This window comes from Leptopilina heterotoma, unplaced genomic scaffold (genome assembly GCF_015476425.1).
Source record: "Leptopilina heterotoma isolate Lh14 unplaced genomic scaffold, ASM1547642v1 Lhet_180, whole genome shotgun sequence".
NCBI lineage: Eukaryota > Metazoa > Arthropoda > Insecta > Hymenoptera > Figitidae > Leptopilina > Leptopilina heterotoma.
In genome coordinates, this window is record NW_025110897.1 from 1,344,513 (window position 1) to 1,359,114 (window position 14,602).

The 14,602-nt window shown below is 30.7% G+C and overlaps 2 protein-coding genes across 13 annotated transcripts in view; both read left to right on the forward strand.

Annotated features, from left to right (window-relative positions):
- Positions 1-14,602, forward strand: part of LOC122500030 — a 212,524-nt gene that overhangs the window by 124,679 nt on the left and 73,243 nt on the right. The gene's annotated exons all lie outside the window — the stretch shown is intronic.
- LOC122500031 overlaps positions 1-14,602 on the forward strand; it is a 55,893-nt gene that overhangs the window by 5,813 nt on the left and 35,478 nt on the right. For both annotated transcript variants that reach the window (XM_043608726.1, XM_043608727.1), the window contains exons 11-13: positions 2,597-2,643; positions 7,050-7,091; positions 12,795-12,996. In XM_043608726.1, coding sequence (XP_043464661.1) covers positions 2,597-2,643; positions 7,050-7,091; positions 12,795-12,996 — 291 coding nt within the window. The remainder of the gene's footprint in view (positions 1-2,596; positions 2,644-7,049; positions 7,092-12,794; positions 12,997-14,602) is intronic.

Genomic DNA, 14,602 nt, shown 5'->3' on the forward strand with positions numbered 1-14,602 from the left:
AAGTTTTGTACAATTTCTGAAAATGTTCGACGTACTGCGCCAGCAATTTTTGCTCACCTGAAACCATTGTTTCAAAAGTTGCAAGATTTAGGCATAAAAACGTTGCATATATTTAAAGACAGTCCTACTGGACAATACCGAAATAAAACAACTTTTGCTCTGCTCTGCAATTTTGCTAAAAAATTTGGTTTTGAAAAAGTTATTTGGAACTATTTTAAAAGTAGTCATGGAAAAGGACCTATAGATGGATTTGGAGCAACTTTGAAATCAAAAACCGATAGTAAAGTTGGACAAGGATTTGACATTACTAACGCGAAGAGTTTTATAAATTCTGTTAAAGAAGTAAAAATTGATATCTTGGAATAAAAATCTGACGAAATCGACGCAGTCGTGGAAGTTGTTTCTAATGCTGGTAAGTTGAAAGCTGCTACTGGTACTTTTAAAATTCATCAGGTTATTTAGAGATTTGATAACGAGAAGAATTTGTATTTAAGAAAGCGCAGCTGTGTTCACTGTAAAGATTCATCTCTGTGTAACAAATGTAATTTAGAAGCTTCAATTTATTGTCCACTTTTAGCCAATGAAGAAAATAAAGGTATGAAAAAACAACCATCGAAATCTGAAAAAAATTCAGCCTTGTCCCGCAAGAAAAGAAGTTTAGATGCACCGCTGAAGGAACAGCCAATCAAGAAATGAAAAAATAAATCTCTACTGATAGGTGACTGACTGGATTGCAATCAACGAAGAGGCCTCAGAATGGTATGTAGGAAAAATTAAAAACTTTGAAGAAATTGGCGACAAAAAAATATTCGTTGTGGATAATGTTATGTTGTCATCAGCTAAACCCTTTAAGCGAATGGAAAACGTAAAAGAAGAAAGAAAAGTTTTTCAAAGTGACCTTATTTTTCAAATTTAATCACCTAAGGAACTAAAAAAGCCAAAAGGTTTTTATTCTATTGCAGAAGATAATGCAATAGAAACAGTATTAAAAAAGTGATTTTTAAGTTATAAAAAAAGCAAAATGCTTTTTATTTTATTTCAGTATTAAAAAGTGATATTTTAGTTAATTAATATTAAAAAAGCCAAAAGGTTGATGCTGAAAATGACAATTGAAATGAAATGACCCAAATAAGGTGCAAAACATTTTTAAAAAATAGTTTTAGAGGTTTGTTGTATAGAAAAATCTCCTATGAAGAGATCCCTTTTGAATGTTTAGTTTACGTAAAACTGCCTGAAAACTATCACCTAAGATCATCATTTACCTAGATGCGGCAAGGATCCTGGTTTCAAGTGGAGTAACTAAAGAATTCCATTTGTAAGAGATGGACAAAAATATGTCCGTCTTTTTCTTTCAATGGTAATTTTCAGTTACTCCACTTGAAACCAGCACCATTGCCGGATCTAGGTAAATAATCTTAGGTGGCACTCTATTTTTTAACATAATTAAAAAAATTAAAAATTGAACAAAGAAAACAAGACGAAGGGAAAGATACTTTTTATAACTCAGTCATAAAAACGGCGTTTTTTGGTACTCCGGAGATAAGTGGAAAACTGCCTTTTCTTGAACAGAGCGTCATAAGAGCTCTTATTCGTACGGAGTGCAAATAAGACTACCCCACAGTACGAAAAAGAAAAATAATGTAACGACTGCGATGAACCAAGTGAGAAGGACAGCATGAGTCGACGTTTTTATCGAGAATAGTAGCACACAGACTACTGCAAAAACGCGTCGCGATAAACTCATTTGCGCAGGCGTAGATATATATAGCAATAGTTATGGACAGCACTTCCAACCTAAGATTCGCTAGAAATCTAAAAATCTCTATGATTTCGCTATCAATATTTGGAGCCTATGATTTGGAGATGGTTATTTGAGAACGGGGGGCTACGCCCCCCGAAGTGCCCTTCTCCTTGTAGGCCACACCAAAGGTTTTTCAACATTAATACTGAAATGAATTGTTTACCTTTAAATTGTCAATGAAAATTAATATTTTAAGTCGGTTTTTTGTGGTTTTTCTGGGTGTCTCGTGTTTAACGCCTTTTTTTATGACTTTTTTATTAAAAGTATCGTTCGTAACTTGCGTGAACTGCTTTTTGAATCTCGCGCAAGTTTTTGAATCTCGTTTCCGGCTCGGCGCCTCGCTTACAACTCGTTTCAAAAACGCCATCAGTCCACACTTGTTACGAAATGTACTATTATACTGTCACAAAGGACTTCTTCTATGAGGGTCATTTCTCCGAATACACCCTGCATTTGCCGAATTACAAATCGTTCTCCACATTGCACCGACTCCTGTATCCCTCCGGGTTATCTAGACACACAGCTCAGCATTTTAGACCGACTTTCTTTCAGTCATTAGTCGAAATAAAAAAGAATTTATACAAATATTTTAATAATAAATAATATAAATAAATTTTTTCGTCAGTCTATTTTAATGATTACATGCTTTTAAAATATTCAGGAAATTAAAGTTTAATAATTCTATCAAGCTAAATCATACCTTAATGCATTTGACTAATTTAATAATCATGAAAGTTAAATTATATGAAGTTATATTTATAGATTTATAGATAATACAAAATACATTATTTTCAGGTATGACCTTACAACCATCAGGCGATTCGGTTGACAATACTTTGAAGGTATATGCCATAAATATATTATTAGACTTTAAATTTTAAAAATAATTTCTTTGAATCTCTACTAGGTAGGGTGATGTCACCTTGAGTGGACCGCCTAAGCTTTTTTTCGAAAAAATTCTATATGAAAGCAAATTAATCACAGGTTTCTATTCCAAGCTTCCCAGTGGGCACGAAGACGAAAAACGTTCTTTAAACGTCTGTAGAACGTTTAATGTCTGCCAATTTATATTTTCAGAACGTCCGACTGTTCCAAAAATGTTTCGGAACATTCGGATGTTCTTTGAACGTAAATTGTCAGACATTAGGTATGGAGTCAAAAGTTCCAAAACAGAAGTTCCAATTCCGAAGGATCCAAATTATTATTTTCCCAAATGATATTTTTTCCAAAGTATTATTTTTCCAAAGGCCATTTTTACCAAAGTATTATTTTTCCAATAGTCGTTCTTTCCAAACATTGTTTTTTTTTATTTTTTAAATTTCAAATCAAAAATTTCATTCAACGTGTGCTCATTCTAAAATTATGTTGTGAAATTAGAAATTTTATTTAAACTATAAAATAGTGAACAGTGAAATTATATTAATTAAATTGTAAATTAGTAAAATTAGAAATTTTATTTAAACTATAAAATAGTGAACAGTGAAATTATATTAATTAAATTGTAAATTAGTAAAATTAGAAATTTTATTTAAACTATAAAATAGTGAACAGTGAAATTATATTAATTAAATTGTAAATTAGTAAAATTAGAAATTTTATTTAAACTATAAAATAGTGAACAGTGAAATTATATTAATTAAATTGTAAATTAGTAAAATTAGAAATTTTATTTAAACTATAAAATAGTGAACAGTGAAATTATATTAATTAAATTGTAAATTAGTAAAATTAAAAATTTTATTTAAACTATAAAATAGTGAACAGTGAAATTAAATTAAATTGTAAATTTTAATTATGGTAGAATTAATACAAGTCGGAAAAAAATTATTTACATATCGAAGGATTTCTGTATTACAAGCATTCAGATAGAAAAAATAATGTGAAATATTGGAGATGCCTTATTTTTTCAAACAACTCCAATACTTTTCACTTATTTAACAATTCAACACTTTTTATTTTGGAAATTTTTTTTGGAAATTTCACACTTTGGTAAATTTATATTTTGGACTTTGGAAAAATAAATTTTGGATCTTTTCATTTTGGAACTTTTTTCTTGGAATTTTTCGATTGGAACTTCCGTTTTGGAACTTTTGTACCCCAATCAGACATTAAACGTTCTACAGACGTTTAAAGAACGTTTTTTGTCTTTGTGCCCACTGGGTTTAGTTTAGATCCCTAGATAAGTGTTTATACCATAACGGCTTTGATTTTTTTATTTGCAAGAAAAAATTGACTTTAAAAAAAAGCTGATTTGTAAGGAATGAAAAAAGTGTAACCTTGAGGCGACCACTCCTAAAAAATTTCAAAAGTTATTCTAAATTCTTTAATGTATTTAATATTTCTGATATATTAAAACAAAATTTATGCCATTTATGTCATTTCGAAAATAGAATATAATCTGGTAGTAACTGATTTTTGGTATCGATTTAAGTCAACTTCTTCGGGGAAGTTAACCATTAATATCAAAAAAAGAAAATGCATTAAGAAGTAACGAAAGTTTCCAAGTCGATTCAAGTCATTTTAGCATTAGTTGAATTTCCTACCATTTTTGTAGGAATTTTTTTCTTGAATAAAAGTTTCATTTGTGCCAATTAGATGTGTGCAAAATTCAAATCGAGAGAAAATTCGATTCGATCCTGCCAATTCGAAGGTTCGAATTGCGAATTGCACAACTCGACTCGGTCAACTTTCAATTCGAATCGGCCAAGTCGAAATTCAAAGTTTCAAATTACGAATTGCTCGATTCGACTTGGTTAACTTTCGATTCGAAGTTTCGAATTGCACGAGTCGACTCGTTTATCTTTTGATTCGAATCGGACAATTCGAAGTTTCGACTTTCGAATTGCAAAACATACTACATACACATCATAGCACATTACATATCAATTTGAAATTCTAACTTCGATTTTCGAATTGGCCGACTTGATTCGAAAATCGAGTCGAGCAATTCGAAAGTCGGAACTTCGAATTTCGAATTGTCCGATTCGAATCGAAAGTTAACTGAGTCGAGTCGTGCAATTCGAAACTTTGAATTTGCCGATTCGAATCGAAAGTAGACCGATGCGAGTTGTGCAATTCGAAATGCCGATTTTCGAATCGAATTATCTCTAATTTGAATTTTCTGTTGTCGAATCAATTAATGTTCGGTTCGACTCGATTAAATGCACACATCTAGTGCCAATTCTTTAAAACTTTACGTTAAAGAATCAGTTTTTCAAGTAACAAAATATGAAAATGCATTTAGAGAAAACTGTTCAATTGGAATAAATTTATTTTATGATCAAAAATTTAAAATTGACTTAGAAAATGGTATTGAGCAGTTACAAAGTATAATTATGAAATTCTTTATAAGAAAGGAAGTGCTCACACAAAAGTTGACGTCTTATCGCGAATTCGAAGGGTTCAGATGACCACAGATGGTACAAATGACACGTTAGAACAGCAGAACGCGCTTACTACAAGTGTAAACAAGGAAAATTAGAACATGGAAATAAATACGCAAACACTAGACGACAATTCAATAATTGATAACGAAAATAAAAACGAAAATATGGAAATAGATTCACACACAGAAGAAAGTGATCATAAAATAATGAAAGATGAATTCAAAGTAATAAAGACTATAAAATTGATTACAGATACTAAAGCAGTAAAATGGATAAGAGATATACCTCAAACAAAAAATGATGACGCGAATAAAATGCAATTGAAAAGACACAAAATAGAACAAACCGAACAGTTAATCATAAGACGAGAATTTGGACTGACAAAGATAAAAGAAATTTGGATCACGAACGAAAAAAGAGAAGAAAATGACAAAATAAAAATTAGTCTTCAGGTGACAAATCAGTAATTAACAGAATTTTTAGAAAAAGAAACATGATTTATGTCAACGATTTAAAAAAATGAAAGAAATCAGAATAGCACAATTAAACGAAATACCTTAAACAGATAATAATTACGCGAATGAAATACGATTAAAGAGATGTAAAGTAGTACAAAGAAAAGGATAGTTAATTTTACGAGGAAAATTTAAAAGTACACAGATAAAAGAAATATTGATTACAAATAAAGAAACATAGCAGAAAACGAGGCATCAATAACATTATGACGAATCGAATATTCCATTAGGACTGAGTGATTAAACATTAAAAAAATACAGAGGAAACAATTATGACGAAATGAACCAATAAGATAATAATATGACGACTCGGATATTTAAGTAGGACTGAATGATAAAATATGAATCGCGATTATGACGAAATGGACCAATGAGATAATAACATTATGACGACTAGGATATTCAAGTAGGGCTGAACGATAAAATATGAATCAATAAAGGAACAAATATAACGAAATGAATCAAAAAGGTATTAAAAATATTATGACGCATAGGACATTCCCAGTGAACAAAAAACCATCATTGTTTTAAAAACGTTCCAAAAACGTTTTTAGAACGTTTCATGTCTGCGAAATAACGTCCCAAAAACGTTATATAGTTGTAAAACGTTTTAAAAGCAATGGAACGTTTTTGGGACGTTTTTTAGCAGACATGAAACGTTCTAAAAACGTTTTTGGAACGTTTTTAAAACAATGATGGTTTTTTGCCCACTGGGTTCCAGCTGGACTATATGATGGAATATAAATGAATAAAGGAAACAAATATAACAAAATGAATCAACACGATATCAAGAATATTACGACCAATAGGACATTCCAGTAGGACTATATGATAAAATAAGTCAATTTGAAGTCAATTTTTTTTCAAATAAAAAAAATCAAAGCTATTATGGTATAAATACTTATCTAGGGATCTAAACTAAAGCTTGGAATAGAAACCTCCGATTAATTTACTTTCATAAAGAATTTTTTCGAAAAAAAGCTTAGGCGGTCCACTCAAGGTGACATTACCTTATATTAAAAGCTTTAGAACTTATGCAATTATAAACAACAAATATAAGTATTTAAAAGGTTACATTTTAAGATTTTAAAGGTAACCGATTAGAAAATTTTTGATAAGGTGAAACATTACATAAAAAAACCAATAGTTAAAAAATCCCATGTTTTTCCCATGGGAAAAATAGGCGCTTACGGGAGAGGGTTAATCAAACTTAAAATTAATTTTTTTAGCGAATTTTTTTATAATTTTAGCCAAAGATTTGTTGTAGAGGGGGGCCAAAAGTTATTTTCAACCTGGTAAATAAGAGACACCCTAATAAATATAAATATTATTTTATTTACTTCGCAGCTGCCAGAAGAATATCCATATCAAAAGAAAGAAGAAGGAAAGGTAAGAACTCTTGTTTTTTGTGTTTAATTTCTAAAAAAATTGTTTCTTTTAAAAATGAATCTCTATGATATCTGCGAACGAAATAAGAAGAATTATTTTAAAATATTTATTACTTTTCTTTAACCATTAACACCTAAGCCACAAAAATTGCGGACGCCAATATGACGGATAATGTTCATGAAATGATCCGCAAGTACAACATTGTGCTAGAGTCTTTGAAAATGGCTTTAATCGGCTTCAAATCGTGACTCGAGGATTTTCGGAGTCGCTGATTACAATTTTGATGTCAGTTTTGAAAATTCAAAACGGCAGATCCAATACAACGAATGATATTTTTAAAAAGTCATCGAATTTACTTGAAACTCTAATAAAATTTTCTGAATCTTTAGTTATTTTTATATCACTCCAATAAATTTTGAGCTTCACTAATTTTCTTTTCTTTCAACTCTATCAAAGTGATATTTGGTAGTCCCTATACTGGGATTCTTTAAATAAGTGAGTAATTTCTAATCCAATGACTTTTATACCATTTTTTTAATATAAATAATTGACAATTTAGGATTTGAAAATTTAACCCTATATTTGTATTTTATTTATATAGATTTTTAGAGAATAGTTATTTTCGTATCAAGGGCGCAAAATAGGTGATTGTGACGATGACGAGATTAAGGAGACCCGCACCCGAAATTTCAACTATAACAGAATATAATTGAAAAAATTTGGTATATTTTTTTTCTGACACTATTTTGATTCAGAAATAAGGTAAACAAAAAAAAATTTCATGATTTTTTCGAAAATTAAAAAAAAAATTTTTTTGATTTTTTTTGTAACTTTTGACAAAATTAAAATTTTACAAAATCCATTCCCTTAATTGTACAGGGGGTTGTAAGGAACTCATTAAAACAAAAACCATTAAAAAATAATATAATTTGTGAAAGAAGAAGCATTTTTTATAAGTTTATGGTATAACATTATAAACCATAAATTTACAAAAAAATGCTGCTTCTTTCACAAATTATATTATTTTTTCATGGTTTTTGTTTTAATGAGTTTCTTACAACCCCCTGTACAATTAAGGGCATGGATTTTGTGAAACTTTAATTTTATTTTTTTGTAAATTTATGGTATAACATCGAAATGTTATACCATAAATTTACAAAAAATGCTTCTTCTTTCACAAATTCTATTATTTTTTAATGGTTTTTGTTTTAATGAGTTCCTTACAACCCCCTGTACAATTAAGGGCATGGATTTTGTAAAATTTTAATTTTGTCAAAAGTTACAAAAAAAAATCAAAAAAATTTTTTTTTAATTTTCGAAAAAATCATGAATTTTTTTTTGTTCACCTTATTTCTGAATCAAAATAGTGTCAGAAAAAAAATATACCAAATTTTTTCAATTATATTCTGTTATAGTTGAAATTTCGGGTGCGGGTCCCCCTAAGGGACCGAGGAGACGCAATTTCGCGCCCGAGGCGAAGCCGAGGTCCCGAAATCTCGCCTGAATCGTAATCACCTTTGCGCCCATGTTTCGAACATAATTTTTTGTCCAAACTGCATAGAAAGTATGTTATTGAGGGCACGAGCAGTGAATTTTTTTAAATGGTCATGGAAACCGATTTTTATGTGATCTAAATGTCTTAACATTTTTAATCGAGAGCATAGGCAAAATACTATTCTGACCAATCCGGGATAGTGTAAACAGGCGCAAAATATTTTGGGCTTGCTTACCCTACCCCCAGGCGGAAATGTGTTACTTTGCACCCGCTCTAAGTACCGGAAGTGACATACTTTTTATTTATTTTTATTAATTTCAGGAACAACTTCTTTCACCACTAAAAATAATTTACTGCTCGTGCCTTCAATGCCATACTTTCCATACAGTTCGGCCAAAAAACTATGTTCGCAACATCCAAAAATAACTATTTTAGAGAAAAAACTACAAACAACGTCAACTCAATCGACGGTCAATTAACAGAGATAATTGGAGTTATACTAAAATAATTGAAGATTCAGAAAATTTCAGCAGTTATATTGGATTCCATATAAATTATTTATATTGGATGCCAAAAACCCCTGAGTACCGAGTTTTAATATTTTGAGCTTTTGAGAGAATCCTCTGACCTTTTCCTACTGAAAATATAATGAAAAAGATATTTTTTTCTTTATAGCAATTAGAAAATTTGTAGAAAAGCTTGTCCCAAAAACATCAATCTTTAAATAACGATTTTTTTTGTAAAAACAAATGTCAGAAAATTAACAAATATATCATTCCAAAGCTTATAATATTCTACGTTAAATGATTCATTTGTTAAAGTTTTTAATCGATTATCGGAAGAGTAGTAAATGAAACACTTGTATCACTTGTGCAACGTTTCGGTGTCTTGGTTTGAGACCATCATCAGGCTACTTTATTTAAACAATGAAAATTAAAAATTAATTTTTACAAATAAAAAAGCAAGTACAAAAAAATAATTGAATAAATGAAAAATTATATACCTAGTCATTTATGAACTGGAGGTTGATAGACAGATTAATTTTCTCGACATGACATTAATAATAAATAATAACAATCTCATTACCAATTGGTTTCAAAAAACAATATCCTCCAATAGAGTTATTAATTATTTTTCTGGTCATCCAATTCAACAAAAAAGAAACATCATTTATAATTTAGTAGATAGAGCGATTTTATTGTCACATGATTCTTTTCATAAATGTAATACTAAAAAAGTTGTTCAGATTCTTCTTAAAAATGATTATCCATTGGATTTTGTTATTAAGCATGTAAAAATTAGATTATTTAAACAAAAATTAAGTAGTAACCAAAAGAAAAACGAAAAATCTACAATTTTTAGTCGCATTCCAAAAATTTGTATTCCTTTTAATAATAATTATGCAAAATTATCAAATATTCTAAAAGATTATAATTTATTATCAATTCCAATGGTTAATAAATCTTTAACTTTGGTTGTAAAATTAGGAAAAGACAGAACCAAAAAATGGAATCAAACTGGCATTGTTTATAAATTTGATTATAATAATTGTCCTGCGACTTACATTGGTGAATCAAAGCGGAGTTTGGAAAAGAGAATTAAAGAACTTAAGAATAAGAAAATCGAATCAGTTGTTAACGAACATCAATCTGTACATAATCATTCTTTCAATTTCCATGATGTTAAGATTTTAGATTTAGAGTCCAATTACAAAAAACGTTTAATTTCTGAAATGTTATATATAAAATGTAATGATTTTACAATTAATAAAAAAGAAGATATACAATTTCTAAGCAATACTTATTTTCCTTTACTAAGGAAACTGAAAGAATGATTATATTTCTATTATTTTGGTTAGAGTTCATTGGCTCCACGTGTTCGGTGTGTATTGTGTACGAACTGCCTCCTTCTGATTTTAGTCTTGTTTTGTCACTCGTAAGAAATGGCAGTGTTCAGTCTTAACGATATCTTATTTTTATTGAAGAATTTTAAGACGTGTTACAAATGTAACGAATTATTTGTTTTAACAATTTTTAAACTTTTTTAAAAAAATGAGTAGGTATCTAATTTTTCATTTATTCAATTATTTTTTTGTACTTGCTTTTTTATTTGTAAAAAATTAATTTTTAATTTTCATTGTTTAAATAAAGTGGCCTGATGATGGTGTCAAACCAAGACACCGAAACGTTGCACAAGTGATACAAGTGTTTCATTTACTACTCTTCCGATAATCGATTAAAAAACTTTAACAAATTACAACAACGGAAGAAAATAAACGATTATTACTTTAAATGATTCATAATTAAAAATTTTAATAAATTACACAATGAATAAAGCACTCGACAAAGACAAAAAAGGAAAAGACCCACAGACGTAGCACAGTGGGACACAATCACAAAATCCTGGTCAAAATATTAAAAGGTTTTTTAAATCAATTGTATCGTATTACTCGGGTTCATTAATTTTAAAAACTTCTCCACTAATTATTAATTCACAATCTAAATTTAAAAATAGACTGAAGATTGGTAACCAGGTACTATAACAACCTCCGAGTAACAGGTTTCGTGACAATCTCATAAATTTTTACATTTGCCATCAGTCATATTAGATCCGTAATTTCGAATTTTTAAAAACTAACATCAGATTCGTCATTAGCGAACCCTGAAACCCCCACGTGACAAGTTTCAGGTAAAACTAATCAATTAAAAAAAAATCGTTTGCCATATTGAATCCGCCATTTTGAAATTTTAAAAAATAACATCAGAATCGTCATCACCGATCCCTAAAACCACCGAGTGATAAGTTTCATGTAAAACTAAACAATTTTTAAAAGATCGTGCGACATATTGGATCCGCCATTTTGATTTTTTAAAACAGGGGCCCAATTCTTGAAACTATTCGAGAATTCTTGTCTGCGGTAAACATCGTGTAGTACATATCGCATGCGACTTTTATAACGTATTCTCTATACGTCACGAGTGATTTAACAATACCATTGATCATGTCGCATGCGATACCTAATGTCATAGTTTCAAGAATCAAATACGGTGTCATATTCGAAATCAGCGACCCCAAAAACTCCTAAAAAACAATTTTTAGTCGATTTTAAATTGTTTAAAAAATTTGTAATTTAGGGATGTAAAACAAGTGAAAAAAATTTCAGAGTATTATGACTCGTCGTTGAATAATAGTCAAACTAATTCATAAAGAAATTAAATTTTTTGAGATTGATTGTTTAATATTAGGTTAACAATAATATATTTTTTATAAAAACTCATATAAAGTCATTAAGGGGTTACATGGGTCAAAACGACCTGAAAACGTATGTTTTTTTAATAATTTTTTTTTCATAAAATAAATAAATTTTTTTATTTGAACACTTTGGTATCTGAAAGTACACTATTAAATGAGAAAGATATTAAAATTTTTATAAAAAATATTAAAAATCAGGCCCGTAGCAACAGTTTTTTTGGCCCCTTTAAAAAAAATTGCTTTTGCGGTGGTCAAGATATCTTTTGACTGCTTCATCTAAAATCAAAATACAAAAAATTTTCAGTTAGTGGGTGAATATATCTCGTGATTGAAAAAAGGGTTTTCAAAGAAATTGAAATTTGGATGTTTGACAGTGTCTTTTATCAAAAGTTAAAATTTTTAGAACCATTAAGACCATGTATAATCGGTTCTAATCAAAAAAAAAAATATTCCTTCGTTCAATCACGAGCTATACTGATCCACTAACAGAAAATATTTGGTTTTTTGATTTTCAATGAACCGGTCAGAAGATATCGTGACCACCGCTTTTTTGGAAGGGTTCTTAAAGAACCTGTAGGTACGGTCCTGATTTTAAATATTTTTTAACGAAATTTTTACAAGTTACTCTTTTAATAGTGTACTTTAAGATATAAAAACACTCAAATAAAAAAATTTATTTATTTTATGAAAAAAAAATTAAACAATCATACATTGTCCGGACGTTTTGACTCATGTAACCCCTTAAATTATATCCTTAGTGTTTATAAATAAAAACATATGGTTATTAATATCCAAATATGCCATAAAACAAAAAAAATGTAAAACAAAAAGTGGGACGTATACGTCGCACCGCTCCTCAAAGGGTTAACAAAAGCATATCCTAGGGACATCTTACAGATTTTGATGTCAATGAGTATATTTAATGAACATTTTTTATTTTTGTTTATACGTTAAAGGTGGAATTAACAACTGGATCAAATATTTGGATAGATGAGAAAAAACTTAAAATATTCACAACCAGCTTTAAAAATGACCCATTTGAGTTAACAAAAATTTTGTTGAAAAATTTACTTGGTAAAGAGAATTTACCGCATTTTGCATGGAATTTGAGGAGTAAATATGAGCAGATAGCTGAAAAAGTTAAATCTGCTATCATGAGTAAGTTTCACTTTAAAAAATCATTATTTAAAAGAGAAATGTAAAGTTGCTTTTTCAATTAAGTTAATAATTTGTAATGATCGTGATTTTTTATTGCCAAAAGAATAGCTCGCCGGATGGAGTCCGGGTATTTAGTTTAGTTAAATTTAGCAATTTAGTCTAAAAATCTTTATCAAAAACAATATTTAAGTTAAGGAACGTTTTATACTATGATTTAGAGTAAGGTGTAGTCATTAATAAGGCATTAATTAATCTAATCTAATCTAATCTGACACCGAGATCGAGCTGGATTTTCCTCAAGAGGGGAAAGTAAGCACCTAGGTTACAAAACCCATTGTACCAGACTCCAGTTCGCTCGTTTATAGCAACTTCTTAGAGTCCTGTTCTTCTCCAGAAGTCCAGTATCTCTTATATCGATAGGTTGCTCACCTGCTTAGGGTCAATAATTGCTTGACCCCAGCTAGATAGCCTGATCCTAGCTAACGCTGGGCATTCAGATAATATGTGAGTCGAAGTTTTGTTACTTTCCCCACACAGTCTGCACATAGGTGAAACTTGTCTGCCTATTTTATGCTGATGGTAGTTCAATAGTCCATGACCCGTAAGTAGACGAACTACGGTTCTAACTCTGATCTTATCGAGTTTTAGAAGATCGCTCGCTCGTCTCTTGTTGAGTGCTAACCCCAACAGAGTTTTCGCTTGCCTTACCACCCCAACGCTCGCCCAATACTTCTCATTTTCCTTTTCACCCCATCTTTCTATGGCTCCCTTAATTAAGCATGGCATTATTGCCACTGCTGGTTCAGGACCTATAAATTTCGTCTCGGAACCGGTTTTCGCCAAGACGTCTACTCTTTCATTACCCTTGATTCCCGAGTGACCCGGTACCTCAATCAATGAAAGTCTATTTGTTGAACCCAACTCATCTAGTACGCTGCGGCATTCCCAGACGAGTTTTGATTATATTGTGGGATTTTTCAGAGCCCCTAAGGCTGCTTGACTATCCACACAAATACTAATCCTCTTGCCCTTTGTTCCATTTCGGATGGATATTTGGGCGCAAGTTAACATCGCACAGACCTCTGCCTGCCAGACCGTGGCATGTTGTCCTAATGAATCAGCCACTTTAAAGCAGCCAGTTTTCTGATAAATTCCGAAGCCTGCACCGCAGTCCATCTTGGAGCCGTGTGTATACCAGACTTCGTCCCCAAGTGGAAAACCTTTCTTCCAGTCCATTCTGGAAGGTGTAATGATCTTAAAGCAGGGTTTAAATTTCACCCTCTTGATCATTCTATCTTGCACTATACTTAATTCTGGTATTGATAGAATTGAGCGTGGAAGCTTGGTGTGTATACTACCAACTTTCCACCTTCCCTGCGCAGTTAACCTGCTCATAGTAAGAGCCGCCTTTTTCACCGCGGCAATATGCAGAGGTACTTCGGCAAGCATGAATCCCAACGCAGCTGTTAGCGTGGTCCTCATTGCCCCCGTAATACCCCTGAAAATCATTGCCTGCAGTTGGCCTAGTTTCTCTTTAACCGTTATCAGTTGAGTCATAGACCACCAGACAACCACCGCGTGAAGAAACCTTGGTTTTAAGATCATC